General features: G+C 37.7%; 1 protein-coding gene across 2 annotated transcripts; it reads left to right on the plus strand.

The window, feature by feature from the left end:
* Positions 1-1,240: 1,240 nt before the first annotated feature.
* znfx1 (zinc finger, NFX1-type containing 1) lies at positions 1,241-17,563 on the plus strand. Of its 2 annotated transcripts, none has more exons than XM_014990941.2 (19): positions 1,241-1,356; positions 2,033-2,129; positions 2,963-3,663; positions 3,794-4,025; positions 4,104-4,453; positions 4,543-4,722; positions 4,838-4,944; positions 6,382-6,620; positions 6,820-6,948; positions 7,388-7,536; positions 7,677-7,820; positions 7,950-8,067; positions 8,485-8,717; positions 9,904-10,043; positions 11,633-11,765; positions 11,925-12,092; positions 14,131-14,241; positions 14,374-14,469; positions 14,665-17,563. In XM_014990941.2, the coding sequence occupies exons 2-19, from the start codon at positions 2,084-2,086 to the stop codon at positions 17,110-17,112; spliced, it is 5,724 nt and encodes a 1,907-aa protein (XP_014846427.2). In that variant the 5' UTR covers positions 1,241-1,356; positions 2,033-2,083; the 3' UTR covers positions 17,113-17,563. The 2 variants fall into 2 exon arrangements, with proteins under 2 accessions (XP_014846427.2, XP_014846429.2); XM_014990943.2 differs by having other exon boundaries at positions 8,488-8,717.
* The last annotated feature ends 9,769 nt before the right edge of the window (positions 17,564-27,332 follow it).

Genomic DNA, 27,332 nt, shown 5'->3' on the forward strand with positions numbered 1-27,332 from the left:
ATAAAAATATTGATTTGTTTTTGGAAGTTGATTTTTATTATTATTATTATTATTATTATTATTATTATTATTATTATTATTATTATTATTATTATTATTTGATAACAGCATAGTTGGTAACTTTATAATCTTGTTGCAGCCAGTTATGCAACAGTCTGTTCTGTTGGTTTCGTTTTTGATGTTGCGGTACCATTGCCCCGACGTTGGGAGGAGTTTATGGCAATGTTCCTGCAGTGACACCAAAACAAATACTCATCAGAGTGGAGCGACACTAGTTCCTCCATTATAATCTGCAGGACCCTGTTATGTTGATGCTGAAGTAACTCAAGGTGCAGGATCTCAACACTCACAACTCTACACATTGTTGTGAGAACGTCAACAGGAAGTGACGTTTGTTTCGGTTTCCTCAGAAACAGTCTCTGCTGTACTCTGTTTCTCTACACCCGTGGTGTTATTCAACCATATGAGATTATCAGATTTTCATGCTTCCAGGATCTCAATGCAGATCACTTCCTCTACTGCAAGATTTATAATGCTGGGAAATGTGTGCTCCGGTCGTGACTTCTGGGCGGCATTCAGCCTTGCATTCGTTTTATCCATACTGTGCACTTGGAGAGGAAATCTTTGTTGGGCAAAGGAGAGGAGCAATATTAAATAAAGCAAACTGATCAAGCCATGTAATGACTGATCATGTAAATTAGCGTATGAAAAACATACAAAAAACCTCAGACCTCCTGCTGCAAGACCAGGGCTTAGTCACGTCCAGAAGAAGCGCACCTTTGTGATGTTAAAAAAAAAGGACCGCTGCTCTGCTCTCCGAAATAGTGAGGAGCCAGTGACAATAAGGATAAGTGTAAAATTACAGCAAGGAAAGTATTTTTATCCAGGTTTTATTTTGCATTTCATATCCTAAAATGTCGCATTTCAAATTCATGGATGTTTTACGATGCTTATTCTAAAATAAAATTACAATAATTCTGTAAGTAGCACCAGTTTCAGATAAATATGTCAGCAGAGTCTAGCGCAGCTTCTCTAGAAATTGCGTCGACTTGTCATAATAATCAACACTCTCCAATCTGTCCTTAAACAAACTCTCAACCAGTCAGTCACCAGGATCTAGTCAGTACCATTTGACTAAGATGAGTCACAGTTCCTTCCCCTGCAGCGCTTTCTAGGGGTGGCGTAGTTCTGATGAAACGAAAACGGAAACTAAGAGGTATTTAAAAAGACGCCTACAGCTGGCGCAGTCAGATATCGGACGTACAGATAAAGCGACCGGTGTACTGAACCTTCTTACGTTTCGACAACTTTAGTGATAAAGTACTGTAATGTATTATTGACGACATTTGAATAAAGGTGAGTCATTTTCATTTTAATGTTATTCTGTATATCTATTGGAAATATTTGTAAATTACCACTTAATACATATTTAATTTAATTTTAACTCAATTGCAGGTCTATCAAGAACTTATGAATGAATAACAGGTGTTCTTACTACATATAGATTGTTAAGTTAATACTTATTTGGGGAGACGTCTGTGCTGGGGGTTGCTAACATAACATGCTTTGTTGTCAAGGCCATCACAGTTTCGAGAGAAAGGAAACTTACACCAACGCGGAAATGAAGTGACATCCTAAAGATGGCGCACTTTCCTCTGACTGAAGTTCATATTAATGCAACACAAGGCTTCAAATTGAAATTACTGCAAAGAAAATGTTCTGCAAAGACCTTTTAGATTGATTTTAATTACTTTAATATTGTGCGGGACTGAAATGTACACACACATTTTGCTCTAATAACTGAGAAGCAGCCTATAAAGTTTGTTTTTAATTGGAATGGACATACATAATGTAATTTCTACCTCTTATCTGACTGCAACATTATTTTGATCTTTCAAATTCGTGTTGATTCTGAGAGTGAAGAAATGCATGTTATCTGTATTCCTTTGGATATGCACAGGTATTTCATTGTTTTTAGGAATTCACTTGGATGTGGTGTTTATATCTGTTTCCACTTTATTTTCTGTTTCAGAAATATCCTGTACAACCTGCATAGGAATCAACAACTACCACATGAAATACCATGGAAAGGACGACTTTTAGGTCAGGCAGAAGAGGGACTCATAATGGTTAGTTATTTCCATCAGTATACCTGTCAGAATAACACATACAGTGCAGTGCATTGAAGCAATATCAACACTCCCTCAAGAATTTCACATTTTGTCATGTTATAGGCACAAACTTTAATGTATCTGTTTGGATTTTAATGTTCAAACTCAAAGTAGTGTGTAGCTGATGGAAAAATAGATGGTTTCCAAAATATTTTACTCTGAAGTGGTTGGCTCATTTATAGTTGTAGAATTTAATCATATTCAATGTGTGAAGTCTGTCATCAGTTTTATTGTTTTAGCACAGATCCTCAATTGGCATTTAGCCTGGACTTTGACTGGACATTGCCACACGTTGCTCTTCACTGTTTCATTGTAATTCAGGCTCTACACATGGTGTCATGTTGCTGAGAGTTTTGCGCAATCCCAGTTAGTTTTATAAAGCATAAAACTTCTTCACAACTTTATCTGTCTTATCATTACGTTATCTTGATTGTTATAATACTTTATTGCATACTCTAACACATCTCTGAGGTCTATACGGAACAGTCTTAGTGATAAAGAAAGTAGATTTTAACAGGTAATTAGATTTTGTTACATACAATTTGATTTAGGGGGTATCAGAGTAAAAGGGGATTAATACAATTACATTGCCTACATGTTCTGATTATAGTGAATATTTTTGAAAACTGTATTTTCCATCTGTTTCAAAATTGTGTTCTATGTTGGTAGGTTAATGAAAAGTTCAAGGAGAATGCATACTTTTGCAGTGCACGATGCATAGACCCCCTGTTAATAGCAAAAAATAAAAAATAAAAAAAACATTCACTATGTTATTATTCTTCTTCTCTCAGGTCAATTTGAAAATGGCCAATATGAAAATGGACATGGACATGGACAAAGAGGACGAGGACGAGGAGGATTTCAGGGAGACAGAGTGAGAGAGCAAGAGGTCAGAAGAAGAGCACGAAGTCAGGGGCCCGGTCAAATAGATGCAGACAGACAGAGAGGAGGAGCAAGAGGAGGATGGAGAGGTGGACATAGAGGGGGAGGTGCTGAAAGGCTGAGGCTTGGAGGAGGCAGAAATGAACAGGCAGGTGGTGCTGAAAGACAAGGAATGAGAGCAGGGGCAGCAGGAACAGGTTCAAGGAGAGGAGGACACAATGGAGACAGAAGGGAAGGCAGGGATGAGAACAGAGATGGGACAAATCCAAGTTTCCGTTACCTGGGTTATAAAACACTGGAAGACCTCTCCAAACAGGAACCCTCTGTTGTGGCCATTACGCTCTCCTCAAATCCTGGCTTTCGAGTGATGCTTGATGAGACACCAATGAGACCAGACCTTGTCCAACTTATCTGCTTGGTGGTGAGCAAAGCCTTCACTTCAAGGACAGACAGAGGCACCCTGCAGCACCTGGCTAACGTCATAAAAGAGTCAAAGTTCTTAAGCATCACCCTGCTTCACTATGTGGGAGGCATGATGTCTGACTCCAACCAGACCCGCAGAGCACAATTCCCACAGCATCTGGAACACATCACAGCCATTCTTTTAGAGGTAACTACTGCTTGAAACAATATGCCACTTACTTAAGAAAAATCATTTTTAGCAATAGGAAATTCTTCAGTGTATTGAACAGAATAAAATACTTTTACCTAATGAGCTGTTTATCATCTGTGCTTGTTAGGTGATCAGTATATTCCCCGCAAGCTCTGTCAATACAGTGAATATGTTAGTGACTTTGCTCCAAGGCTCTATAAACACCCTGAGGGCATCAGGTGTAGACTTCCTGCCTAAAGTAGAGGAAAAAATGGAAAATCTCAAGGATCTAATAGCTCATCTCCAGGAGAAATCGAGGAAAGGTACCCTCCGTTCAGACAAGGACACTTATGGTCTTCTGACTAATTCTGATAACCAAGGTAAGGCCTCCTTAGGATATTCACATGATTAGCTGTAAAATATTTCTCTGTGTTTAAGTGCTTACATTTCTGCCACAGATGAAGAACAGGAAGATTTCAGAAACATACCACTCTACCCAACTCCTGAGGAGTTCCATCAGAACCACAAACCGTTTCTCAGACCTAATCGTACTTCCCAAAGATATACAAACACCCACCTTTACCTCGATACACACTTCCGGCTGCTTAGAGAGGACTTTGTGCGACCGCTTCGTGAGGGAATTCAACAGTTGCTCCAGAACCAGATGGCCATGGGAAGGAACGACAACCCAGCGAAGATGAAGCACTTCGATGACATTCGTGTGTATTTTGACACACACCTGGTGGTGCCCAAGTGCACGCAGACTGGTCTCGCCTACATTGTCCAGTTTGATGTTCAGCCACTGAAGGTGAGGCTCTGGATAGACTTCATCAGTCTCCCATCAAAATGAAGCTATAAACAAGGCTGTTAATAATGCTTTTATTTTTGTTCTTGCAGTTTGTGCGCTGGCAGAACTCTAAGAGGCTGCTCTTTGGTTCCCTGGTCTGCCTGTCATATGACAACTTTGAGAGCTTCTTGTTTGCCACAGTGTCTGATCGGGACCCAAAGTACTTGGAGAAAGGGCAGGTCCAGATTACCTTTACAGAGGAAAGTAGGGTGAAGTTGGCCAGAATACAGGTGAGGCAGAAAGACACTAGGAAGAACATAACTTGGTTTTATATACGGTATCTGTACATGTGGTATCTGTAATATAGATACTATGTCATGTCTCCTTTGTTGTTATTGCTAACAGACAGATCAGTTGTTTCTGATGGTTGAGACGACTGCATACTTTGAGGCTTATCGATATGTTTTGGAAGGCTTACAGGAGCAGACTGAGGATGATCTGCCCTTTCAGAGGTAATGCCGTTTGTGTAATGTGGAAGAGTTTTGAATTCCATTGTGCTTTTAAAGCAGCTGGAATACATAGAATATGTTTGAGAATGTTATGTGACCTAACCCCTAGAAAGTACATTTGTCATGCTTTGCAAAATTAATTAACTCCTTGGTAACACTAGTTCATAAGTGCCCAGAATGTAACCTGAAACTTTGTGGAAACTGTTGTTTGCAAACCTTTTAAATGGAATTTAGGACTGGCTTCTGTAATAGTCTTGGTTCAGCTATGCATTCAACAACTCTAACTAGGATTGTACAGCAATAAGAAAACATTACATTGCAGTTTTATTATATAACACCTGATTACACAAATTTTCTCCATCCATGACATTTTTTCCATCATCACATAAATTCTACCACTCTCCATGGGCCTTGGTATCTTGGGCTCTAGGGTCTATATCAGGTATGAGCATAAATAACACTAGAAGTTCATCAAAGTGGTTGAAAATACCATTTGCGAGCAGAGTTGCATCCAAACAATTTTTTTGTGCATTTGAAATTGCACACCTTGATGGTGTAATGATAATTGTCATTCAGTGTATTAACTACCACATCAGTAACAACATATGTTGACCTCTATGACATATGGAATCATATAATGTTGCTTGTCCCCCAGGTATTAAATTCATTGGGATTGGGATTGGCTTTTTCAATTCAGCCCATTTTTCTGTTCTTTGCAAACATCACTACTATTTCATGTTAAGTATAAATATCCATTAGCTCTCTGGCTGGTATATGGACTTCATTGTTTAGGTCATTGAGTGAAAACAAATCTTTGAACCATTTGGGGGAAATGTCACTAAATTGCCTCTTTCACAAACCAATTTAATCCTCCATTTCAGTTTATTACATGTTTAGTAATTACATCTTTCTTCCTGGGAAAGAGCTCTAAAACCTAAGATAGATGAATAATGTTACTTAAAATTAGCCATTACTGCACCTACAGATAAACAAGGTGAGAGAACAAACAATGAGAGCATATTTTCAAATGAGAGCATATTTTCAAATGAGTGTTTTTGTAGCTATTGTTTTCATAGAAGGGTTATAGTTGTGGTCAAGATTGATCTCCTTTTGTGGTCTGTGCTCTAGCAGATTTGAAGAAGCCTCTGACTGAAGATAACCCCCACAATGCTACAACATTGTGAAGAGGAGTGCTTAAGCTTATTGGTGTTCCTTTTCATTTTATGAAGAATCCTTCTCAGCACAATAAACTCAGAATAGTCCGTTGTTTAACTTTTAAAATCATTGTTTCTTAAGCTGCTACCCAAACTGATAGCTGCAAAGGAGACTCTTCTCTTCGCAACAGACTTATAGAAAATTTGCAACATCTTGCTACACATACCAAAAGGCCTAACATTTCAAATGAGCCAGTTGGATTAATATGGATATGCTTGCTTTCAGATACATTGTGGAGTGTTCCACTGATGTGTCACCACCAGCATACCTACATAGGCGGGCTGTTTATGACCTCTCACATGTTGCCAAACCTGAACACAAAAAGAGCATAAGGCCTTTTAACAGCCTGGATGTAGATGCCTGGCCTGACATGGAAGAATTGGGCTTGGATGAATCTCAGATGAAAGCCTTTCAGCTTGCCCTCACCAAGGAGTTGGCAATCATACAAGGACCACCTGGCACTGGTGAGGAGCCTAAAACATTTTGCTTGAGCCTTAATCTATAATGCCATTTTTTTAAAGGCTCTGGTTTTATTCTACTGCAAAAAATGCTGTGTTCTTCTTGCAGAAGTTGTTACGAGGATGCCACTTTGCTGCGCTAATTAATATTGAAACACAAGCGTATATCTAAATTAGTGCAATCTGTGTCTTTTCTTCCTTTCAGGTAAAACCTATGTTGGCCTAAAGATTGCTCAGGCTCTGTTGACCAATAAGGATCTCTGGAACGACATTCATTCAGCTCCAATGCTGGTTGTATGCTATACTAACCATGCTCTGGATCAGTTCCTAGAAGGTAACCAGTCATAATGGATTCAGATATACACTGCTCAAAAAAATAAAGGGAACACTCAAATAACACATCCTAGATCTGAATGAATGAAATATTCTCATTGAATACTTTGTTCTGTACAAAGTTGAATGTGCTGACAACAAAATCACACAAAAATCATCAATGGAAATCAAATTTATTAACCAATGGAGGCCTGGATTTGGAGCCACACACAAAATTAAAGTGAAATGTTCCCTTTATTTTTTGAGCAGTATATTTTCCCATACTGCTTAAATCTTCCTGCAAAGACTGATATCAATATAACAAATAAAGATAATGTAAATATACTTAACATTTATTTCTAAAAAAAAAAAAAAAAGTCAATGAGAAATTGACATTTAAATCACACCTTAGGTCAAACAATGTTTAACAATAATTCCTGTGGTTTCCCTTTGCACCTTAGGAATTCACAAATTTCTGAAGAACGGCATTGTACGAGTCGGAGGTCGCAGCAACAGTGAGATCCTGAAACAGTTTAATCTGCGTGAGTTGACCCACTCACAACATTTCAAACGGACGCTACCGTCACACCTTCGTACTGCATACAATCAGGTGAGCTTTCAAATATCCTCTGAACTTTTGTGTGGGGAGGTATGGCGATTGAACTAAAGAAATAACATATTTTAGTTGTTTTGTTTTGTTTTTTTTGTTTTTTTTTTGCAATAATTTGTACTTCTTATTTATTTTTAAAGATCTACAAGCAACTGTGTGAAGAGGAAAGGGCAATCAAAAGCCGCAGCTTGGAGTTAGAGTGTTCTCTCAAAGGTGTGATGCGTGAAACCTTCCTCCAGAGATTTATGTTAGGAAGACATTGGATGAATCTCAACTCCCCACCTGTGAGTCAATAGAAAGTAATTTTTGTTGTTGCTGTTGCTGTTGTTTTCTTTTACTCTTGTGAAAACGGAAACAAACTGGAAACCCATGTGGGAATGACTTACAAATGTCTTGCTTGGAATGGTTTGCAGATGGAGGATGGCTTTGAAGTCTGGAGTAAGAAGACCCCCAATCTGATGATGGACTGGTTGGGTTTGGGATCGACTCACTTCCAGCAGAGGGAGCCAGAGACTGTAAATGGAAAGGAAGGTAGGTCTTTTGAACTGTGAAAATAGTATATAGGTTTTTGGTGACTGGCATTGCAACCCGCTAAATGAAATCCATATGGGTTCCATAACATTAAAATGATCAGAAAGACATCAGAAGAATTCTGTTTGACAGCAACACAAAATAAGTAAGCTGAGCAATTTGACAATAATATTAAATTTGCATAATAAAGCATACATCACATAAATATGAAAATATATGTTTATAATATTCTTAATTTATAGCTGTTTTCTCTTGCTCTTTAAGTACTTTTGTGGTGGAGCCTTGTCTTTTGCATTATATTGCTTTGTTCAACAGTCATTAATATAAACCTATTATTTTATAGCATTACATTGGTGCCCAAACCAAATATTGCTTTCCTGATTCTCATCCAATATGTTATTATTGTGTTCTGTATAGCAGAGGAAGCAATGGAGGAGGAAGAAGACCTCATTGAAATTGAAGAGGAGGCTGAGTTGATCCAAGCAGAGCGGATGATTGATGATGGCTGGACAATTGGTCCCAGAGCTGGCAGAGATGACAAGAAGAAAAGGAACATGGAGGAGGATGTCAGGGAAGTGGAAAAACTGATGCTGGCTATGAACCTGGACAACGTAGACATACGGGCTGAGCAGAACACAGCAGAATGGCAGGTAAGCACTCAATGAACTCGATGTAAGCAATGCAGATACTGCAAAAATCTGAACGGCTTCCTGTAGCATCCAATCAGCCCAAACAGCTGCTCATGCTGCTTTCAGGTACAGCAGGTACACTGGGAAGTCAAAATATCAAAACAACTCCAAAGTCATTTCAACATGTTTCATTTTTAGCTATGGGCATATTTCCTTATTTTTTAAGCATTACCACTTTCTTCCCATGGTTATCCGGTTGCATTCTTGTTAGTGGAATTTGAAAGTATCTTCTCTTTGGGAAAAAAAAAAAAAGCCTTTGCAGGAGTGACTACATTTATGTGAAGTTCATTGTATTTTCATTCTGCTGGAACTTAGGGAGGGCTTAGAGATAAGGATGGAGCCCTCCTCTATGCTCAAGGTCTTGTCAACATCCTAAGAGTTACAATGCTGCTGAACCAAACCAGAAATGTTGGTTCCTACACTCTTTGTGAGAAACCTCGAGTATAACAAGGTAGTGACTGTCTAATTAGAACAGAGGAGACCTAAGACCCGGTAGGGATACATCAGCTGTTCTCATTCTTACACTCTTTTTATGACCAAAAGATGGAAGAAGGGATACAATTTTTTTTATATATCAATAGAAGAGACTTGAAAGAACATATGTTCAAAATATTTTTATTTAATTGTGTTTATTAAAGTATTTTACTGACTTCCTCTTGTGCAGGTTTGTGACTGACATTTACCTCCAACGTTACATGCAGGAAGTAAAGAGGTCTGGTCATGTGACCTTTCACACTAGATACATGAAATCGATATTGCTTAGAGTAGACACACTATTATTTTATTTCAAAACTTCAGTTAGCTGCGAAAAGTCAAAACAATTTTTTAGAGCTTCCAGAAATTAGAAAAAATGTCTGGCAATAATTGTTGCCGGTGGGACTAAACGGGTTAATGGAAATGACTATTGCAGCATGATTTACTTGAGCAACTTTATTATTCCAAGTACCACACGTAAGTTTCTCTCTGTCAAGAAGATTCCTATGTGTAATTTCATCTCTTCAAAATTATTAACTTTAGCTTTTGAAACTGTTCAGCACAATGCTGTTTCAGTTAATCAATAAAAACAGCCACAGAATCAAGTTAATAACTTAACTGTAATGAACTGAAAATATGATGATAAAAGTTTGACTTCTTCTTATCTGCCCAGGTGCAAGGGCACCAAAGGAAAAAGATGAAGCAAAAAATCAGACAGGAACTTGGGAAAAGCTCGACTATGACTGCCCAGCAGGAGGAGAATGTTGTTGACGTTTGGAGTCTTAATCTGAAAGACAGATGGAGACTTTACAGGTAAATCTGCATTTCTAATTACATTTCTTTTGTTCACCATGTGCCTTTATTTACTTTTAATCACCTGTTTCTGTAATGTTTTATTTATTTTTTTATTTTATTTTAACTGCCCTCCATTTCAATTTGTTCAATGTCCAGCTTTGCTTCCATTACTTTCTAACCAAACTTGCAGAAGAATTATGTTCCCAGAAGTGTTTAATTAAGTCAAATAATTAAGTCAAATAATATGTAAAAAAAAATGTTTCCCACAGAGCCAAGTTGTAACTGCAAGCATTTAATTATTAAGGAAAAATGACTTTGGGGTCATAATGTTCATTAAATCCAACATCATTTTGTAATTGTTTAACTACTATTTCTTTGTAATTTAGAGTGTATAAAACCATGCATAATCCATAAAAAAATATTTTATTTTTATACAATGATTTTTGGCCACATTGCAACTAGTTTTTACAGAATGCAATAAAACAACCCAACTTATTTGCGTAGACATAGTCTGACTTTTCATCAAGGCCACATTTCATAGTTCAAATTGATATGCTTCCCTGTGGATTCATTTGGAATTATTCACAAAAGCAATAAACAGGAATCACATCTTCTGTTTTCATTTTTTCTGATTTTCATTTCTAATTACAAACAGTGAACATGCACTTTTTCTTGATGTAGACAGAAAACGGCTACAAGCCTACCTCTATAGTTTGCTTTCAAAATCTGTTGATATGATCTTCTGTGGTATTTAGTTAAAAAGCAACTAAAGTGATCCTGAAAAAAATATGTATTATTATTAACAGTGTCGTAGTAGGATTTTAATTCAGTCATCTTATAGTAAATATTATTACTGTATGACCATTATGTGTCCATTATTTAGGTATGTATAATGGAATGAATGAAAAGGCTTAAGGAGGATCAGATGCTTATTTAAATATGTCTAACCTACTTCCTCACCACTAACAAATACAGCCCAGGAGGAGAGAAAACCTAACAAAAGATAATTTACAGCTTTAATCATCAAACATGGCTTTTCTGGACAGTCTTTTGAAAACCAGAAGCTTATTCATTTGTACCTGCTTCATTACATAATTTCACTCCCATTTGGATTTATTTTTGATACCTTTTTATTATTTAATTTTAGCTTGTTGCACAGCAAACTTAGACATGTCTCATACCATTTTAAATATTATTTGATATTATTTGTGAAGTTGTTGATTTTGTAAATATTTTTTGTCCACAATTACAATATCCTGGATCTCCTATTTTTCCAGTTTCTTCAATGTTTTAATTCAGCTTAAGATAAATATAATTTTATGATTATGAATATTAAAATGGCTTCTGATGTTTCTCTTAACATTTTTCCTTCAGTATCAAAACCTCATACAAAAAATACAAAACAACTATATTTTTATTTTTAAATATTATACATCTCTATTTTAAAAACTTGGCATCATTATTATTTATCTTCTTAAATTCAACAGTGTACTTTGTTGCCTTTTTGTATAATCTAAATTAATCCGCAGGAATCCCTAATAGTTCAAAAAAACATTGAACACTTGTTGAACTTGAAGGTTTAATGTTGTGTTTACCTGTGTTTGCAGGTTGTGGGTTTCGCGCTACAGAATAGAGGTCCGTACCAAAGCCCTGGAGTCTGAGGAGGCGTATCAAAACTCAGTGGACAGAATGGCTGATGTTAAACGACAGGAAAACCTTCATGTCCTCAGGGAAGCAACGGTACAGAACTACTTGATCGTGAAATAGCTGAAACACGTTTTTTCCTGTAGAAATGCTGGCACACCATATCAAGGTTATCAAAATAAATGCTTTGATGACCACGGAAGTTAACTCTATTTAGCTGTGTGATTTGACGGGCTTAAACAATTTTCGTTCTAGGTTATTGGCATGACAACAACTGGGGCAGCCAAGTTCCGTAAAGCTCTGCAGGAAGTACGTCCATGTCTTGTGATTGTCGAAGAGGCTGCAGAGGTTCTGGAAGCCCACACCATCACTACGCTGAGCAGAGCCTGCCAACACCTCATCCTCATTGGAGACCACCAGCAGGTACAAGCAATTTCCCAAACAATTAGGGATCTTGTTTCTAATTAATCTCACCGCCACAGATTTGTATTTGCTGATGCACAGTTTTACCAAGGTGCTGTTACATAATTGAACTTGTCCCATGTAGATGTCTGGATAAAATTTTTATTCATGGCATTGCTGTAAATGATTTACTGTGTTTGTTCTGCTCCCTATGTTCTTTGTTCCTTGAGGATATGGCAGAAATGAAATTCCAATAAAAAAAAAAACAAGAAAGAAAAAGAAAGAAAAGAAAATTGAGCAAACCGTTACTGGAGACAGAAGAGATTTGTGAGGAGTGATATTCTGGACATCAGTAGACTATTATACAACAACTTGTCAAGGCCTGCCAAGCACATATGGACAGGCAGCCTGTCTAGCAATCTGTGGCATGTGATCACAACTACACACAGTTCTATCACGTCTAAATATTCTGTCCAGTTCTCATCTTGCTGTGTAACTTCAGTCGGCTGTAAACCAATACTGGCATATATTACCCAGTTTATTCATGGATTTTTTTTTTTTTTGTTTTGTTTTTTTTGTTTGTTTGAATTGGAGTTTATCTTCTGTGTCCGTGGGTTTAAACTATCTGACATCATCTGCAGCTTTGCGTTTGGACTCTTGTTTTCGCAGAAGCCAAACCTGAATCCATGCATGTAATGGAAGTAGCTGGCTCACACTTTCCCAGTAAAATAAGTTTTGGCATTGTTGTGCTATTCATTAATCACAGGTTTGGTGTTGAATCGAGCAGAACACAATGCTTCCCATTTTTACTAGAATTCGTCTTGCCTCCTCCACACCCCTCCCACATACTGTACTGGCACAATCACACGCTGTCCTCCAGCTAAATTAGGTTGCGATTGCATACACAGACACTTAGATTAACACTCACAGGCAAAACAGTGGAGAAAAGAGAGTTGAAATACACTTTCATACCTTTTATATTGCTTTTGCTGTCAACCCAACACACAAAGTACCAATAATGTCAACTCTAGGATTAGTGCTCTTCTCATTTGTACTCACAAAGCTTCAAACAAGTCCTCACTAAAAACGACTGTAATGTGATCGACCACTTATAAAGTCATGGATGGATGGAGTTATGTGGAAGGTTCAACTGAAGATGCCAGCAGAGTAAATCAAATTGTTCATGTGGATCTCATCACAGCTGACAGGAGAGGCTTAACTTGATTTAAACAAAATCAATTTAAGCAATCAGATAAATTGATCTGATTTTATTCTAAGAATAGTTCTCATAAAAAAAAAACAAAAAAACAAAGGCATACTCAGTGGTTAGAGTAGACACCCTATACAGAGGCTACAGACCTCGACGTGGCCATCCAGAGTTCGACTCCCGTTCTTGCTTCCTTTGTTGCAGGTTTTTTCTCCCTTCTCTCTGCCCCTTTCCTGTCAGATTATTGTCAAATAAAGGCCATTGGTGCCAACAAAAATCTGTAAAAAAACAAAAAAAACAAAAAAAAAAAACAAAGGCACAAGAAAACAGATAGTAATTTAACAATCACGCCAGAAAACACAATACTAAGTAAAAATCAAAAAATTGACTTGACAAAGGAGTTATGATTGTCTTATAAACTCTAAATTTTAAGGCAATCATTACTATGATCGGGGAATGCAGAGACAGACTTAAGAATGGTAAAAATATTTAAATTGTACTTTAAAAACGTAATGATAAAACCAATAAAGTAAAGCATAAAATTACATTTGGCTTCAGACAAGCTCTAAAATACCTGTATATATAAAATATAAAAGATAAATAGTACTAATGGGATGAAAGGTAAATTAAATATGGAACAGAGCCAACCAAGAAAAAAAATATTCAATTTGATAAATAGATGAAGATGAGATATATGGATGGAAATGATACGGAACTTGTCAAGTTTAACTAAAAACTGAATAGGAAAGATAGATAAAATCCCTTAAAATGTCAGGAACTTGTATAAAAAGTGTACAAGATAAAGATTTACAAGTTATTTTCTTTATCTTTTTTTTTCTTTCTTTTTTTTAGCTGAGACCCAGTGCTACAGTTTTCGAGCTTGCTAAAAACTTCAACCTGGAAATGTCTATGTTTGAGAGGCTGGTGAACATGGGACTGCCTTACGTGAGACTCAACTATCAGGTTTGTTTTTCGCACTTTATTATTTCATTTCTGATGTAAATGAAACAAAAAACTAGCTGAACTTGATTTTGAAACAGTTTTCGATACCAGCTGCAGTGTGATCTTAATTTTTGTTTGTATTTTACTCTTCAGCATCGAATGAGGCCGGATATTGCTCGTCTTCTGACCCCACACATTTACTCTGCATTGGAGAACCATCCCTCTGTATACGAGTACGAAAACATCAAGGTACTGAAGCATTTTTCACTTGCATTAATTTTTATGCTTATTTGAACCCATGAACTTATGATCCCTAACCCTCATGAATAAAGATACCTGTAATTTTTAGACATTTTCTACAATTTTAAGTTGAGTGAAACTGACATGCAATGTGCTGTATACTGGGGAATATCATAAAATTTGCTTTCCTTTTCATTTTAACAGGGCCTGAACACAAATCTATTCTTTTTGGAACACAACCACCTAGAGGAAGAGATCAAAGATGGAAGAAGCCATCAGAATATTCATGAGGCAAAGTTTGTTGTTGCTCTGTGCCGGTACCTCCTCCTCCAAGAGTACAAACCAGAACAAATTACAATACTTACAACCTATACTGGCCAGCTTCACTGCCTGCGGAAGCAAATGCCTGCCAGTGAATTCTCGGGGGTCAAAGTACATGTGGTAGACAAATATCAGGGCGAAGAAAATGACATTATTTTGTTGTCTCTTGTACGTAGCAACCCGCAAGGAAAAGTTGGCTTTTTGAACATTCCCAATCGGGTCTGTGTCGCTTTGTCACGTGCTAAGAAAGGCCTTTACTGTATTGGCAACAGTGAGATCCTTAGCAGAGTTGAACTGTGGAGCAACATCTTCCACACCTTGAGGGAGAAGGAGCAGGTTGGGAGAGCTCTGACGCTGTGCTGCCAGAATCATCCAAATCGACAGATCGAGGCCTCTAAAGCAGATCATTTCAGTGAAGCGCCTGAGGGGGGATGCACCCAACCTTGCCAGTTCCGTTTGGATTGTGGCCATGTTTGTACTAGAGCCTGTCATCCTTATGACCCAGAGCACAAGGAGTTTAACTGTACCAAGAAGTGTGAGAAGATCTTATGTGATAAGGGACACAAGTGCACACTTACCTGTCATGAAAAATGTCCAAAGAAATGTCCGGTGAAGGTTGAGAAGATCATACCTCAGTGTCAGCACACACAAATGGTTCCTTGTTACCAGGATCCAGGGACATTTACATGTGAGGAGCCTTGCCAGAAGTTGCTTCCCTGTGGACATCGCTGCGATTCAGTCTGTGGAAGCTCTTGCAGCACTAGGTGCATAGTGCAAGTCACATTAAAGCTTCGTTGTGGGCACATCCAGCAAGGACCATGCTTTTACAAAACAAGCACAGTGCAGCCTGAATGTAGGGCACCATGTAACCACCAGTTAAAATGTGGGCATGATTGTCGCGGTACGTGTAGCAGGTGTTACCAGGGGCGCTTCCACGCCCCCTGCCCTCGACGATGTGAACGTCTTCTGATCTGCTCTCACAAGTGTGCAGAACCTTGTACCCGTGATTGCCCGCCCTGTCGGAAACCCTGTGAGAACTGCTGTGTTCACAGTAAGTGTATGAGGGAGTGTGGGCAATCATGTGCTCCTTGCATTGAGCCCTGTAACTGGCAATGCCCTCACCTAAAATGCAGTAAGCTTTGCCACGAGCCATGCGATCGTCCACCATGCACTCAACCTTGTAAAAAGACCCTAAATTGTGGCCACCCATGCATTGGTCTTTGTGGAGACAAATGCCCAACCAAATGTCGCCTATGTGACCATGATGACGTCTCAGAGATTTTCTTTGGCACTGAAGATGAACCCGATGCTCGTTTTATTCAGCTGGAGGACTGCGGGCACATCTTTGAATCCACAGCTATGGACCAGTGGATGTCTGAAGTCAACCAGGGACCTGAAGAACAGCAGGTAGCCATAAAGCTAAAAGAATGTCCCAGGTGTAAAACTCCAATACGTAAGAATCTGCGCTATGGATCACATATCAACCGCAGTTTGGGTGAGATAGAGATGGTAAAGAAGAAGATAAATGGAAGAAAGTCTGATATTGAGGAAAAAATAAGGATTCTTAAAAATCAGTGGGATGAAAATCAGAACATTGGTCAAATATATATGCCAAAGGAGGATAAGGAGATCCAACAAAAACTTGAAAAATCTTACCTCACGGCAAGTGATCTGTGGATCTTGGAGAACAAGATTGATTTTCTGATAAGAGTTGCAAAGCTTCTAAAAGTTGAAAAAGAAAAAATGTTATCCACAGATAGTTACAGATTTCGACAGGGTGTCAATCAGTTCATGTCCTGGCTCAATAACACAAGCCAGAAGTTCACAGATCAACAAGTCTTTGATTTGCAGAGAGAGCTACAGAGACTCAACTTACTGGCTGAACTCAATGTCCGCTGTCACATTGCAGACACAAAAGACCAGATGAGCAAAATGCAGTCTGAAGTTCAAGAAATCAGACATGCCTTGGAAATGCCTGGCCAGTTCACTGAGCAAGATCAAGTAAATGTGAAAGAAGCCATGAAGAGTCTGGATGAAAAATTTCCAGCCACAGGCTTAGGGATCAGTGAGGAAGAGCGAAAGATGATCGTCTCAGCAATGCGAATGCCTCCTGGCCACTGGCACAAATGTCCCAATGGCCATGTCTATGTCATTACAGAGTGTGGAGGAGCTAATCAGAGATCAAAATGTCCTGACTGCAAAGCATCTATTGGTGGGCAAAACCATACACTGGACAGTGGCAACGAAGTCGCCACAGAAATGGATGGATCCCAGCATTCTGCCTGGTCTGAAGCTAATAATCTTCTGAACTTTGACCCACATGACTTCTAAAAAGCAGTGCCATAAACTCCAGATATTGTATTTGCTCAAATGAGAAAAACTAGTTAATACTTGTGTTAAGATCTATGTTAGATAAGTTAGTAAATAGTCTTCACAAAAGTCCATGAATAATTCACAATATAGCATTATTCTTGCATGAAATTTACTTCTGAAAAAAAAAAAAAAGTCTTTAGGTTTAATTTTTTTAACATGCTTTAAATCACGAAAAAAGCGTTTTAACATTTGCTCCTCCAAAGTCGCAAGTTGTTGTTTTGTTTTAAGAATATGCATCTATATAAGCTGCTTAACAAGAGATGAGTGTAAAGGATAATTTTATTATGTCAGTAACATCTGTCATGTACCCAAACAATAGGTGGCAGCAGAATACTGTACAACAAAAAAATATATACATGGAGGAATTGTTAAGCATGTTTGTTCATAAGAAATAAAATTTAAAAAATGATTTATGTGATTTCTGTTTTCTTTTCTATGTATTATGTTCTTGGATAGAAATTATTTTCTGAGTTGTAGGTAATGCAATTCCCAGCAAGAGTAATTTTTTCTTCATCCTTTTTCTAATATTCCCGTGAACTAGTTGCAACGAGGGTTGAAACATTTGTGTCTTTGCCTCGATATCATTGGCAATGAAGCCAAAGAAATAACCCTGAAATAACTACCGTTCCTCTTCACTATGCACGACTCATATTCGCTGAGTTTCATTTTGGTGTCTTGTACCAGCTTGCATCACTTTATTATATGATGAATGTGTCCCTGTCACAGGCACAGCTCCGGTGCAAACTTTGCTATCTGAAGGTGGGGGACAACAAAAATGTTCTGTCAGGGTAGCGTTAACAGTGAATAAACTTTAAAAGCTGGCCACTCTTTTAGTATTTATAGTGTTCAAGCACAGAGTTGAGGGAAAGCTGGATGAAAGGCGACGCTGGAGGAAAAGGGTAATATCCTACAAGGTGGACTGACTCATTTATCATGCCATGTGGCCTTAAATATGCTGCTGTCAGTGTCCATGGGTGTGCTTCTCCAATAATAACTATCAAGTTACTCTAAATCTACAGTTTTAAAGCAAAATAGGAAACATTCACATTAAAAAAGTGAAATAACAGAATTTTGAGTTATGAAAAAGCATCATTAGGAACCCACGCATAATGTTTGTGCTTTGGTAAAATTGTTATACTTTTTTTTTTCTCATATGTCACAACCGAAAAGTTATATTTATTTTCTCAGGAGTTTATGTGCTAAGTAGAATACAATTGAGATTTGACAGGAGAATTATACATTTTCAAAACCATTTTGTAAATAATAAACTGAAAAGTGTGATGAGCATCCAACGCTTCTAAATAAAACTCATGACTTACAATTCTAAGCTTTGATCGTTCTTTATAGCATTGTTCAATTCTGTAAAAATCAAAAGGAAATGACAGGACTGCAAACTTGCACAGACCTACGGTATTGTATTATTCTGAGAAGAAGCTGAAAGGCCCAGGGTAAGTCTGAAGGAGTTGTGCTCACAGCTCAGGAGGGAGAATTTGTTGACTGGCCATCTTTTACTGATGTATTCATAAATCCAGCATTCATGTGAGTGGCAAGAAGAATGCCATTGCAACAAAGACAAGGTAGTAGAGTTGGCTGATGAGATGAAGTTAAATGCAGGCTATATAAACTAGGCATAGACTGCAGCAGGCCTTCTTTGGACTGAAAAAGAGTGTAAATAACTCAAAATGCCACAAGGGAGACTTGTTCCTGGTTTTATTATAGTCACAATAATTGTTATTTTTTTTAAGAATATTTCTTGCTAAGCCACAACCACCCAGAGCAGGAGCTTGTCTGCAGGGAGAACAAGTGGGAACAGGAATCCAGAAATGGCCAGGTACCCAGGGGAACCCAGGTAGAGACTCTGGAGGTCAGTCCTGAGGCTGCAGAAACCACTTGAGAGCCACATTGGGGCCATTGGCACCCACAGAGGAACTTAAATAATTTTGTTCACTAAAACCAATTCAACCAAATTTCCAGTCATTTCTTATTGTTACACTTTTAAAACACCTTACAGTAAACTAAATTCAGATCAAAGTGAAGACAATGCCACATATTGGTTTTCTTTGCTAAGTCTAAAACCTAAGTTCATAGCAAACCAGAGTTTTTTTTTTTTTTGTAGTTGTTTTTTTTTGTGCACCATTACATCCCTATTATGTATATTTCAGAATGAAAAAAAAAAAAAGACATTTTCTAAAAAATATTTCCCTCCCATTATTCTGGCATGCAGGAGATATAAATAATTTGGGTTAATTGTAACTGACCTAAAACAGGATTTGTTTAGTGTCACTTAATGTCAAGCTGTGGCAAAAATGATTTTAATATAATTTTATGCAGTAACGTGAAAATATAATATGGTTTCCACTATGCATTTTTTTCTGTTTCCTGCTCACATTGGGAAATAACAGTGGCTGGTGAAACGGCTCAGCTGAGTCTGAATAACAAGTTAATGTACGCATAAAGATATTCTCAAATGGATGGTTAAAAGTTGTAAAGTGTGTCTCTTTCGACAACCTAAGGTAATGACAATGATCAGAAAACGACAATCTTTAAGGTTACATGTAAACATGAGAACAAAGAAAAAAAAGTTTATGAAACTTTTTAAAGGTCAAATTATCAAGGACTAATAACAACAAAAGTTATGTCTGTGTTACATAACCAGCAGATTCTCTACTCTTAGTGGTGCATTCTCGTCTTTTATCAATTTTGTGTTTATGCTTTTAATCATGTTGCCATGGTACTAAATTATTAAAAGATGAATAAATAAAGTAATAATTCCCTTTCCAACTATTTTAGATTTTATCAGTTTCACTTGTTTTCATTGAAAGTTTCAGCCAGAGGTGAAAAGGGTATGCATTGCTTTCTTTGTGGGAAAAATCACCAATGTATAAATTGAACCTTTGGTATTTTGCTGGCTAAGGATAATGGGTTTTTACTATCAGAAAATTGCTCATTAATTTTTTTCTTAGAGGATTTTCATCAGTACAGCAGTTTGCAGCCCGGTGTTTCTTTGTAACAGAAGCTGCATTTGATATAATGTCTTACTGTAGCTGAAGAAAACAACAACTTTGTTTTTTTTTTCTTTCTTTCTTTTTTGTCCTTTGGTTTGCCAAAAGATCTGAAGCAAAGTTACAAAAACATTAGCTTCTTGTATCATGCAATACCTTGAAGCTTCTTCATGTGCTATGAACCATGTCTCTATGTTAAATTATAAATGAGAGGTTGTTTACATGGTTGTCCTCCAGAGAAGTTATCTTTTAACTTAGTTATTGCACTGCAATAATTGCAGCTCGGCTCAGCATGAAAATTAAAAGATACATTTTACAAATGAAGGGAATTAGATGTTTTCTTTAAATAAGTTTACCAACTGCAGCTTCCCGTATCTCATCTTATCATTTCAGACAAAAACTGCTCTTTCAAGATATGTACTTTGAAGTCTGCACAGCACATTGCACTTCTTTTTTTTTTTTTTAGTAAGCACAATAATTCAACGAGCTCTGATTCGACCTGAAGCTCCGTTTGAGGCCACTACTATTCTTGGCTCTAAAACTTTGCTCAACACAAGTTGTGATGAAAGAAAAGACAGCAATCACAGCTTCATTAAATATCACAACACTCCCACTGGCTGTAATTTTCTCCTAAATTTGTCTGCAACCTCAGGAGCTGGTTTCTGACTGCGCAGATCTCTTGTTGTTTTATTTTTTTCCCCTCATGACCAACAGTGGACATCGTTTAGACACAACTGGCCTCCTGTGTCGGCAGTGGTCATCGTTCCCACAGGTGCTTTGGCCTGTTAACACATTGTTCATTTCCCACTGGATTTGACTGATCCACTGATCAACTTAAACAGAGAGACGCTGCGAGCCACACAAAGAGACACGCAGACAAAACAAGCAGAAACTATAGGCACACCGGCATTCAGAAGACAGAGTCTGCAGAGACCGAGATAAAATCATGGGGAAAATAGAGAGATTGGGAGGGCAGGGGATGTAGTTGTATGATTGACTGATCTGTTTTCAGGCCACAAGAGAGTCTCTGCCGATATAGGGAAGAAGTCCAGAGTTTGAGAGAGAAGATATGAAGAGAAAATAAGCCAGATTTGAAATGATGTGAATAGAGTACTTTGACTGATCCTCCTCTTCACTGGACCAGTGAATTTGATGTAGGGAGAGATATTCAAGCAGACAAAAGGAGAAAAATCAATATCCAAAGAAAAACAAAGTAAATGGTGAATGGGAGATAAAATGTAAGAGAAGGTTAAAGCAAGTAAACAAACAAAAAATAAGAATTGAAAAGAAAAGAAGTAAGCGTGACATTTCAGTTTCAAGTTGTCAGATTCAACTACATTGTCAGTCTTCCTTCATACTTTTACAGCCTTGGCTGTGCAAAGACAAATTATTCATTGGGGAACATTCATAACGTAGACGACTGAATTAAAATTCACATTTCAACAGAAGCGCATGTAATTCAATGGTTTTTAAAGTGATTTGATTATTTGCTACCGCAGGTTGCATTATTCATTCAAGCTTGAGAGGAAAATGTGCCATTTTCCTGTTAAGATTTTCAGACCTGCTGAATCCTGAGATCACCAAGCCTCATTATCACTTTGGGAAAAGAAGACTGTGCTTCCTCACCTCTAAGATTACTTTAAATAACAGTGGGATGAAGTAAAGAATGTACTAGTCATCAAAAAGCAGCAAAATGTAGTATTTTGTTCTAAACTCTGGCCTATTTCTTTACCCAGAATGCTGGGTTCATTCTGTCTGGACAGAAGTTAGACAGTTTTAGTCAAAAATAGTGACCCAGTTTGTAGGGGTAGAGGAGAGACTCATTTTTCACTGACCACCATTTCCAACTACAAGTACCCGGCTTTGATCTCAGGATGGCACTTCCAATTTTGTTTTACAGTATTTCAGTGGGAAAATAAAGATTTTTTTTTTTCCCATTTTGATGTGCCTTCAGTAAAACCTTTCCAAAGGATAAAAACGGAACTGAGAAATAGTAAAATGTCTTATATAATTATTCATAATAAAATAACGTCATGTGTTAATAACATCAGTGCACACAAGAGAAAGAGTCTGTTAATACACAGCAACATTTCAGCCACTAATGGCCTGACCTGCAAAGATTCTAAATGAGAAGCGCTAAACTGTCTGACCAAAGTATACAAAATTGTGCAACACATTAATAATAAAAAACAATAAAAATAAAGCTCTAAACAGCTATATTTATGTCCATTGTCTCCCCCTAAGCTCTCTCTTGCATTTGATATGCAATGTTACGTCTATTCTGAAAGACCTTTTATGTGTGGTGGGTCTATGGGTGTATTGCTCTGTCCAGGGTGTTCTCTTTCCCATTGTAACCTAACCCCATCCTTTCTATCTCATGAGAATAAAGGAGACATATTGATCATTCATTTTAATCAAAGTTTTGAGTTATTTATGTATAATAATTTAGTTATGCATGATACAAATTAACTCACTTTTTGAAATTCATAACCCGAGACTGTTGCATTGAACCATTCCAGAACTGTATACATTCCATAAATTACTCAACCTCGACTGTTTTTCACCTAGTAGTTTTAACATGTTTGATGCCCAAGTTCTGCCAGTTTCTTAACGTTAAAACATTGACCTTAATGGTCAGTGATCCATTAAGGACAAGACTTCTAAATGAAGTTTAGAAGTCTTGAAACAAGTTTTAAAGTCCGTCTGTGTAGGACACTGCTGGTGCTTTTAATTGATGTCTAATTGCAGTGTGGGCAGTGAATTAATACCTTATTACCTTGGGGTTCTCTTGAGATACCAGCCAGGAACCTCCGTATGGGGTGGGTGTCATCACATCCAAGCTTTGATTAAGGCAGCGGGGAGAGTACAGACCCTGATCACATTTTTGCTCACATTCCAGACTGATTTAAATGTCAATTCATTTTTATTTCAGCTCCTCCCTTCTCGACAGTGTCTTGGTAAGTGAGGAGGAAAGGGGGGATTTTGCCAAGGTAAGCATATTTAGTTTATGGGGGTTTGATTCTAAACTAATTTAAATAACTGTGTGGAAGCCAATTTGCTTTAATTGAGCTCTGCTCCTTTGAACACCTGCAACTAGATTAGTGACTGACATTAAGTTGTTTTGCTGCACTGGGCCTCCAAGTGCTGTTCTTGCTGCTTCATAACTCTGGATTTACCTCCAAATTTTTAATGCAAGACCATATGTGTGTTGCAGAATATGCAATGAGCCTGGCTTAGTGCAGAGAAGCAATGAAGTATAGCCAAAAAAGGGAAAAATAATACCCAGGCTAATCCATTATACTCTAATGTGCCTGAGTGGTGTGACAAAGGTGTTTTATTGCTATTACCATCACTATATTATTATCGCTATGTGTTATGGCATCTCAACATCGAGCAAAGCCCCAACTGGCCATGACAGGAATAAAACAAACTATCTTCCTGCTCCATCGAGGGAAGACATTAAGCAAAGATGTACTTCCCCCTAGGCACAACCCCAGCACAACTGAAGCTGCCAGCAAAGCTGAAGAGGAATTTGTCTGAGCACAAACTGACACTTTTACCTCCCCCTCAGCTTTTTGTTGACCTGTGGAGATCATCTGTGAAAGGCCAAGCCTATTGATCCACTTTTATTCAAAGAAACAGTATTAGGGCAGACAAAGCTGCAGGTTTTACTGCTCTGCATTAGTTGTCGTAACACAAATGGAAGTCAAATATTTTAATAAATGTGTATTTGAGATAAGAGATGTATGAATAAAATGAAATTAAAGAATGCAATACGATGCTTATTCTTTGCTTCACAGCCTAATGTGAACAAATAACAAAAATACACAGTGGAGATGTAAATTAAAACCAATTTGAGTGCCATTATGCTGCATTTCGTCTCGTGTCCAGTAGGGGGCAATAGACTGATTGCAGTCTTGAAAAAAATAACACTTAAACTACTCAAAATGTTTTTGTATTTATTTATTTATTTATTTATTTATTTTACCAAAGCTATGCCAAAAGTAGTTTGCTGGGTTTCCTTTATGAAGTCATCTTTATAACATGAGATAATTTTGGTTTTCTGAGTAAAAATATATAATAAGAAAGAGTAATAATTTAATTCAACACTTTATTAATTCCAGAGGAATATTTTTGTATCTTAAACTATTCAAGTTTCTTTCAAAAGTCTTACTTGTTAGTGTTAGAGTGGATTTGACTGGTGAAACTCTGCTCCAGCTCCAGAGCATTTCCAAAAAGGTGTTTATCACCTTGTTCAGTTTCTGCTGCTACAACAGATGACAGAAGAGACTGCACTCCCAAAAACAGACCCATAGGAAATACTTGACTCTTATAATTGAAAACATAGGTTGGTGGATTGTTCAAATAAAATGTAAAGTTTTAACATCTCATCTTAACAGACCAAGCTATTAATTACTTCACTTTATTTCAGAATTACATTTTGAGAGTCTACTGTACTGGGCTTAAAAAAGTTAAAGAAACAGAATGTATAGGATATGGCAAATATCCTATATTCCATAATGATTGCATCATTATGGAGGCAGCAAACCAGTAAAATCAGCTACATTTTTTTTTTACCTGCAAATTGACAGTCATTCATTTGGAGCTTAGAGTGCTCATTTGAAATGCATTTCTCACTAAAAACATCACATGGCAGCCTGCTGAATGGCTGCCAATAAGTATTCGACTTTTAGACCACAAGGGGCATAATTTTCTCTGATCTGTAAAACCAAAAATTGAATAGTTGACCACAGCTTCCAGGACACCAAGCAACTCATTTGACTGTAAATGTATTCACTTGTGACATTGCATGGAACATTTTTACATGTATGCTTACAGCAACTGTGAAAAGGGAAGTTTGAGTACATATTTACTTCAGCATAATTTAACAACATGGCAGACTATTGTCACAAAGAATATTTTACCTCCAGTTTGCTTTAATTACATGTCGTGTTATTTTAGGCCCAGTGTTTCAGCCCAATCCCACTGTGCTTAATTAGCACACTGCCTAGGGTCTTAGGATATATTGTGTTTCAGCAGTTATCCAAATTTTTGTTATTGCACCCTGCATTGTTCCAGGACTAGTGACTGTTCAATGACACTAGACATAATTGAAACACTTTTTAAAGGAGATATTCCCTGTGAACAAATAAGTAATGATGTGTTTCTAAGGTGCACCTAACGTGCCACTCAGAGTCATCTTCACTCTAGGATCATTGGGTGTTTTAAACCTCACAGCATCACACACCCTCCTACGTGACTCAATCAGAGTTGATCCGGCCCTGGCTGGGTCGTCAACATTTCCAGATCAGATCAGTAGCTTGAACTCTGAGCTCAAACTGAAAAAACAAAGCTGCTTGTGTGTTACCTCCTCCGTAGGATAGCACCAGGTCCTCCACCTCTTGCATTGTCATTTGTCTACCAGCTCCTTCTATCTTACCCTCTTCCTCTCAAGTGCCATCTCCATCGCTCTTCTCACGGAACAGTCTGTGCCAACATTAACACTTGCTTTGCTGTTTCTGCCACTCAAACTGACCTGGTCTAAGTGTGATTACAACAATGTTTTCTGGAAATTGGAGCCATCTAGATCAACCTCTAGCTGTCAATCTTGTAGTTAATGTGAGGAGGCCCTGATAATGACTTCTGCAATTACTCTCAGCGGTTGAACATGACGCCAGCGATAGTGGCCGTCTCCCAGTGCTCTCACAGCAACTCAAGATGCGCTTCAGCAAGCCTACTTTCTGGCCAAAATAAGGATTTTTGGAGTTATGTTAATTCAGATTAAAAGATTAAAAGTGTGACAGATCTTTCCATCATCCTTTACAGAAAACACATCCTCCAATCAAACAGTTTTTGTAAACATCCAACTTGGAGTTGGAAAAATCAAATGGAACGTCCAAAGCAAAATTCCAAAAACAAAAGTCAGACGTCTTCTTCCTCAACAAACTCTGAGCTCAAATTGAAAAAACAAAGCTGCTGCTCAGAGAAAATTGCAGAAGTGCAATGTTTATGTATACTGTTAAACCAAAGTCATATGCAATATATGTTTGTGCTTTATCATTTAAATCCATAGAAGGGAGAAAGTACCTTGTTGTACTCACAGTAGTCAGCTTGACCGCTGAGCACAACACTTAGCCCATTTTTTAAACTTTCAGCTACAACAGACAAGATTTGATATACTAGCAGTCACTCAGATCATGTCAAATATTGGTGTGCAAATGCACAGTCAGAAAAGCTTTTTTTTTTTAATTTAGGCAATGTGTGAAATTGGAAGCAGTGTGTGCATCTGACTTTTCACTGATTTGTTACAGCTGATCAGGATGAAATGCTTTCAATAAAGCTCATGGGCATATTCAGCTGCTGAACTCCAAAGTGTTAGTTAGCTCACCCATCACAACCGAGCACTCAGTCTCGTCAGAAAATCTAAATATTCATGCCTCAGTCTGGGAATGGAAAACATCTTCAAGACTAATTTCTCTTGCCAAACACCATCCACCTCCACTGGCACTGTTGATATGTGTCCGAGCATTTCAGAAGTGCTCTGCAAAATAAGTACATTTCCATTCTGAAACTGTGTACTGTACTGAAAAGATCACAAATGACATAAACTCATGGCTTCTTCAAAATGAATTTTCTTTCAGTATGTATTTGTGACGTATAAGACCACAGAGAATGCAATTTCCTGACAATTTCTTGCATATTTCTTTGGGTTATATAAATCAGAAAACCCGGTGTTGTAGTCCACTTCCTGCTTTTGGAGCAGTCTGTGGTCCGTTTGTACATATGTATTTGAATCGCACTAGTTTGGTTCAACCAAACCATGATCTAGGTTTTTAGGTGGACCAGTGTTAGCTTTTTTTTGGTTCACAGCAGAGTTTGATGGCACTCCTAGTCAAATGTAACAGACTTCCTAGGCAAATGACTTGCTTGACCCAAGGATGATTGACCAATTGGAAGTTCCTTATCAGCACCTGATGGAGCTGGATGAGTTGGAAGTGGTTTAGAATTTATTCTTCATAATCAGAATAAAAGAAGACTGCAGAGTTCGAATGAAGAGATGAGAAAAGCCTCAGAGTATACCCTAATACCTTTCTGTCAATGGAAAGCAGTGGGCTTTCTTTACTTTCACTGGGTGGCTACTGTTAGAAAAAGAGGAGCAGTAAATTATTTAATGTC

Source organism: Poecilia mexicana, unplaced genomic scaffold, assembly GCF_051168715.1.
Source record: "Poecilia mexicana isolate PSO_F unplaced genomic scaffold, ASM5116871v1 scaffold_5, whole genome shotgun sequence".
Classification (NCBI taxonomy): Eukaryota; Metazoa; Chordata; class Actinopteri; order Cyprinodontiformes; family Poeciliidae; genus Poecilia; species Poecilia mexicana.